We start from the raw sequence: 5,541 nt of genomic DNA, 5'->3' as shown, positions 1-5,541 counted from the left end.
AGCCCCACCCAAAGAAACCTGAGAGTCCTTGAGGATCCCCTCCCCCTGATGCAGTCATCAGCGTCCAGGATTCCCGACAGCACGCCACGCCTCCCGCCCGCCTCACTAAGCCACGCCTCCCGCCCACGTCACCAAGCCCCTGCTCCCTGAAGACACGCGTCGGCCTCCCTCGCGCCCCTCCCTCTGCCCAGGGTCACAGCCTGCTCGCTCACACGCCAGCCTGCAAGGCCGCCACTGCCCCTCCCCTCACGCCCTGCAAGGCAACTGGCCCAAGCTCTAGTTTTCAAGACTGTTGCCCTTTCCTGTCCCTGTCTGTCCCTTTGCACCAGCCCAGAGTGAGCAGAACGGTCTCCATTAGACAGGCAAGAAGAGGCCACTCAGAAGGGCAGAAACCTGCCCAGGGTCACACAGCACAATGAGACAAGCTGTCTCCCAGCATGACCGGCACCAGCTGCCTCAGGCCCTCCGCCACTGTGACCTGCCTTCCTTCCGTCAGCCCCCCGGGTTCTCCGGCCCCTCCCTCCGGTCAGCTGCTGCCCAGCCCACCTCGGCTCCTGGCCCCACCTCAGCGTGGGAAGGAGGTGGATGGATGGGAAGGAGGCCACAAAGCCCTGGACACAAGCTGGGACAGACACTGGTGTTCCCTTTTATTATCGTTTTATTAATAAATTTAAGAACAGCTCTAACTTCTCTCTCCCCCCCAGAGCAACTAAAACCAACTAAAAGGGGGTGGGGCCTGGGGGGCAGAGGGCGCTAGGAGTCATAATCCTCTTCATCCTCTGCGTCAGGTGCCGAGGGGCCTGGGGGTGCTGGGGGCAGAGGCAGAGTCGAGGTGAAGGGCATGAAGGGTGTCGGGGGGCTGCAGGGCAGAAAGCAGGAAAGGAAGATCAGGCCACTCTCTGGTGCCCATTCCTGCCCACTCAGCCCCACCCGGTCCTCCACACAGGCAGCCCTGGAGCCCACTGCCCTCTGTACCAACAGGGAGCCAAGCCCAGAGAGGGGAAGGATCCAGGGCAGGTCACACAGCCCCACCCAGGGGGAGGGGACCTTCTGAGAGCACAGTATTCAGCCTTTAAGTCCTCCTCAGTTCCTCCCCTCCTATCCCCGAAATCTGCTACAACCAACAGAACCAAGTGGTCAGGGAGGCCCGGAGGGACAAGTCAGCCTTGGGGTCGGCTGGCCCTCTCTTGGTGCCACTGAACAGCTTACCTCTGAAAGTGGACAGGGGGGTGGCTGGCCTGGGGTGGGGCCTGTGGTGTCTCCTCTTCGCCGTCAGTATCTGTATCCTCAGACTCATCCTGGGAACAAGGCAGGAATGAGAGATGACCAGAAAGGCATGGGCTCATCACTGGAAAGCAGAAATAGGAGATGGACCTCCGTAGCCCCAATTTACAAGCAAACACACCCAAACGAAAAGGTCACAGGTGAGGATGGGACCAGGCCTCCAGCCAGCTTGGCCTGGCCGGATGCAAGGCTGCCCTGCCTGCCCTGCGGGGCAGGACAGAGGGCTGGGGCCTCACTCACCTCCTGCTCTGAGTCCGTGCCCGACAGCTTCTTGTCCTTGCCCTTGCTTCCCATCCCACCATTCTTCCGGTTGCTGCTGCCTGGCTTCCGGCCCCTTCAGGAAGGTATAGTGCATCTGCTCAGAGGTCTCTCCCCTCCTTTGCCACCCCCCGGCCACCCCCAACCCCAGGGGCCTTGGCCTTCCCCACCTGGACACTGGCCCCTGGCTCCCCACCTGCGGGGACCCTTGTCCCCATCCATGTGGTTGTCTTCCCCGTCCCCCTGCATGTCCGGCACAGACGCCACTAGGTCCTTCAAGAAGTCAAACTGCTGCTCCAGCTCAATGCACTGCTTCCTGGAAGAGGTGGGGAGGGGATGGCACTCAGGTGGGGCACAGCCGTCTGCACCCTCTGCAAGGGACTCTCTGGATGTCAGGGGAATGGAGCCTGGAAAAGTTCAATTCCAACCACCTCCCCCCCCCTTTGCTAGAACGCTCAACACTCAACCCCTCCTCCCAAGTTCAAACCCACTAGTCTTTGAGGCCCAGCACCCCCTACCTCCCACACTATCAGGGCACAGCCTCCCCTAAGCGTGTGAACTCCTGTAAGAGGACCGCAACCAGGCCCTCCCAGATCAGAGCCACTCACAGGTGGGACGTGGTCATGGTCTTGGCGTTTCGGGACTGGGTCACTTGGCAGGCCTTCTTCAACAGTGACTCCAGGAAAAGCTCGAGCGCCCGAGCTCAGGGGGGGTCAAGGAGAACGCCGGGTGGTGTCCCAGCCCATACAAAGCGACCCCGGGCTGCCGGCCTCCCCCACCTCCCTCAACCCGACCAGCCCCCGACAGGATACAGATGATGACAGGCACAGCCGCCGCCACCTTCCCAATCTCTTCATCAGTCTGCATGATCTTCTTGATCCGTGCCTGGGGAGGGGGTAGAGAGCTCGGACCCCGTCGCCTCCGTCCCGGAAAGGGTGCTTAAGTGGGGGGAGAGAAAGGGAGCATCCCAAGAGAAAGGGGGCGGGGGGCACCGACGCTGAGAGGGCACGGAAGGGGGCGGGGCGTCCGGGCCCCCGAACATCGCGATGCGCCCGCCTCCCTAGCCGGGCCTGGGCCGGAGCCTCCCGAGAGCCCGGCCCGCTCCTCCGGGGCCTGGCCATGTGCTCACCGGCGGGAACCGCGCGTTGTACTTCTTCTTCTTGCTCGGCATCTCGGGGCCTCTCTCGCTGCGCCGGGCCCAGCGCCGCCGCCCGCAGCCTCCCGGCCCCCGGGCCTGCTCGTCGCCCGCCCGCCGCGGTTCCCCCGGGTCCTGGTGCCGCCCGCTCCGCCCCCGCCGCTGCCCACAGGGTCCTAGCGCCGCCGCTCAGGACACCGCCCGCAGGGCCCGAGCGCCCTCGCCTTAGAGCCTCCCAGGCGGTGCGCTTCTGTCCCGCACCGGACCGCCACTCCCGCTCGCCCCCAAGGCCAGAAGAGCGAACGTTAGCCCCGCCCCCCTCAGGCCCGCCCCTCCTCGCGTTCCCCGACGGCCCCGCCCCCGACGGCCCCCGCCCCTTCCCCGGCCCCGCCCTGTGCTGCGCCTGTCTATAAAGTTGTTGTTGAAGTGGCGGGGCGCTAAGATGGCGGCGGCGGCGGCGGCAGCTGTGGCGGGGGCGGGGCGCGGCGGCGGCGGCGCAGAGCCCCGGCAGGAGCGGAGCCGGGCCCGGGGCTGGGCCGGCGCCGAGCGCAGCGAAGGCCGGAGGTGACCCCGGGGCGGCGGGAGGGGGTAGGGCGGGGCGGGGGCGCAGCTAGGGCCGTGGGCGCTAATGGCGGCGGGCGCGGCGGGGCGGGAGGCTGGTCCTCCTGCAGGCTCTATTGACCGTGGGTTCGAGTCCGGACACCGGCCCTTTGGCCTCGGATCGGTCACTGCCGTCTCTGGCCTCAGTGTCCTCGTCGTTAAATGGGCTGGATAACGGCCGCCCGGAGGCCTGGCGCCATGGGGCCTGCCGCGGTGCTGCGCGAACGTGTGCTTTGCCTCCCTCCATTAACTCCCGGCGCCCGGGAAAGCTGCCATCCTCTGGCAGGGCCGGGAGGTTCCCACGCCTGAATTCACATTTCGGCCCTGTCACTCACTGCAGGTGTGACCTTGGGTGATTCCCGTCTCTCTTGAGTTTAGGTTTCCTTGTCTGTAGGTCAGGGAGAGTAGTAATAACATTAACAATACCTACACAGCTTTTGTTCCACCTCAGGCATTTAATTCTCTACAGCTGTTTTGAGACAGGAACAGTTGTTATCCATTGTAAAGATGAGGCAACTGAGGTACAGCGACATTAAGTTTTGCCCAAGGCCACACAATTAATTCAGTGTCTGGCAACCACTAGGGCCCAGCAAGTTGGGTCTGTCCTGGACCTGCCCTAACTCAGTTCCCTACGGCAGGATGGAACCAGGTGAGGAGCTGGAGGACGAGGACTCTCCAGGTGGTCGTGAAGATGGCTTCACTGCTGAGCACCTGGCTGCAGAGGCCATGGCAGCTGACATGGACCCCTGGCTGGTGTTTGACGCCCGCACCACACCTGCCACAGAGCTGGATGCCTGGTTGGCCAAGTACCCACCATCCCAAGTTACCCGCTACGGGGACCCTGGCTCGCCCAACTCTGAGCCCGTGGGCTGGATTGCAGCATACGGGCAGGGCTACGTCCCCAACTCGGGTGATGTGCAGGGCCTGCAGGCAGCCTGGGAGGCTCTGCAGACCAGCGGGCGGCCCATCACGCCAGGTACCCTGCGCCAGCTGGCCATCACCCACCAGGTGCTCTCTGGCAAATGGCTGATACACCTGGCACCTGGCTTCAAGCTGGACCACGCCTGGGCTGGCATTGCTCGAGCCGTGGTCGAGGGCCGGCTTCAGGTGGCCAAGGTGAGCCCACGGGCCAAGGAGGGTGGGCGGCAGGTCATCTGTGTTTATACAGACGACTTCACGGACCGCTTGGGTGTACTGGAAGCAGATGCAGCCATCCGTGCAGCAGGCATTAAGTGTCTGCTCACCTACAAACCTGACGTCTACACCTACCTGGGCATCTACCGGGCCAACCGCTGGCACCTCTGCCCCACTCTCTATGAGAGCCGTTTCCAGCTGGGAGGCAGTGCCCGTGGTTCCCGTGTGCTGGACCGTGCCAACAATGTGGAACTGACCTAGTGGGGCCACATGGGGGAGACCACCCTCTGCCGCCCCTGCTAGGGATGGATCCTCCCGTCTGTCTTCCCCCTCCTTGTCCCAAGGAGGCTGAGCGTCCCCCAGCTCTGAGGACTGGGTCACTCGGGAACTGCCTGCATCTACGAACCCTTTGAACTTCTGTCCTGTGTTCAGGGCTGACTCAAGTCCCCACTGGCTGGAGGCTCTGGCTCCCTGAGTGCCAGACCCTCAGCCGCTCCCTTCGCTGCTGCTCCCCTTGGTCATCCAGGACCACAGGCTGGGCGCGGACACCAGCAGGAGAGCCTTCCTTGGCCATACCCTCAATTCTGGCTGTACCTTCCCCTCCTCCTGCATCCTCCCCTTCCCTTCCTCCCTCACAGGAGAGAAAACCTCGTGCTTCCAGTTCTCTCCTTGGGGCCTTCACAATCCAGGGGGCAGAGGCCCTGCAGGTCTGAGCATGCCAGTTTTGTTGGGGGTGGGTGGGTGATTGTTTCGCTCAGCCCCTGGCAGAGACAGGGGCTGCCAGGGCCATGGATACGGGGCCTGCCCCTCCCTGCCATCTCATAGCCCACACCACCTTCCTCCTTTCTTTGGCTACCCTGTCACGTGCCTGCTCCTGGCATTTCAATAAAACCCAGTTTGGGTCTGTGTCTTGAGTGTTTTTAAAACACTGTGTTGGTGGTTACCTGCTTTGGTTGCTGGAGAGAGGCAGGGCCAGGAGACACTGCCCCTCTGCTCTGACTGGGCCCCCCCAGCTGCCTCCAGTAGTAAGATATACCTCACAGCCAAGGCTGGGAACCTCTCTGAGAGCCTCGGCAAAGCCAGCCCTGTTTCCCCTCCATCCCAAGAATCAGAGTCAGTTTCTCAGTGAC

At 63.4% G+C, this 5,541-nt stretch overlaps 2 protein-coding genes across 2 annotated transcripts; one reads left to right on the top strand and one right to left on the bottom strand.

The window, feature by feature from the left end:
• Positions 1-640: 640 nt before the first annotated feature.
• On the bottom strand, positions 641-2,806 carry DRAP1 (DR1 associated protein 1). The gene is made up of 7 exons (XM_059070028.2): positions 2,672-2,806; positions 2,355-2,427; positions 2,151-2,244; positions 1,739-1,858; positions 1,525-1,618; positions 1,210-1,298; positions 641-859 (listed from the first exon to the last, which is right to left on the bottom strand). The coding sequence occupies exons 1-7, from the start codon at positions 2,711-2,713 to the stop codon at positions 754-756; spliced, it is 618 nt and encodes a 205-aa protein (XP_058926011.1). The 5' UTR covers positions 2,714-2,806; the 3' UTR covers positions 641-753.
• Positions 2,807-3,119: 313 nt separating this feature from the next.
• On the top strand, positions 3,120-5,337 carry C7H11orf68 (chromosome 7 C11orf68 homolog). The gene is made up of 2 exons (XM_059070016.2): positions 3,120-3,241; positions 3,916-5,337. Exons 1-2 carry the CDS (start codon positions 3,120-3,122, stop codon positions 4,670-4,672), a joined length of 879 nt encoding a protein of 292 aa, XP_058925999.1. The 3' UTR covers positions 4,673-5,337.
• Positions 5,338-5,541: the final 204 nt, after the last annotated feature.

The sequence above is a fragment of the Kogia breviceps genome, chromosome 7 (assembly GCF_026419965.1).
Source record: "Kogia breviceps isolate mKogBre1 chromosome 7, mKogBre1 haplotype 1, whole genome shotgun sequence".
Taxonomy (NCBI): Eukaryota; Metazoa; Chordata; class Mammalia; order Artiodactyla; family Physeteridae; genus Kogia; species Kogia breviceps.
The sequence above is the reverse complement of the archived record's forward strand: the minus strand, read 5'-3'. Positions and strand labels throughout refer to the sequence as shown.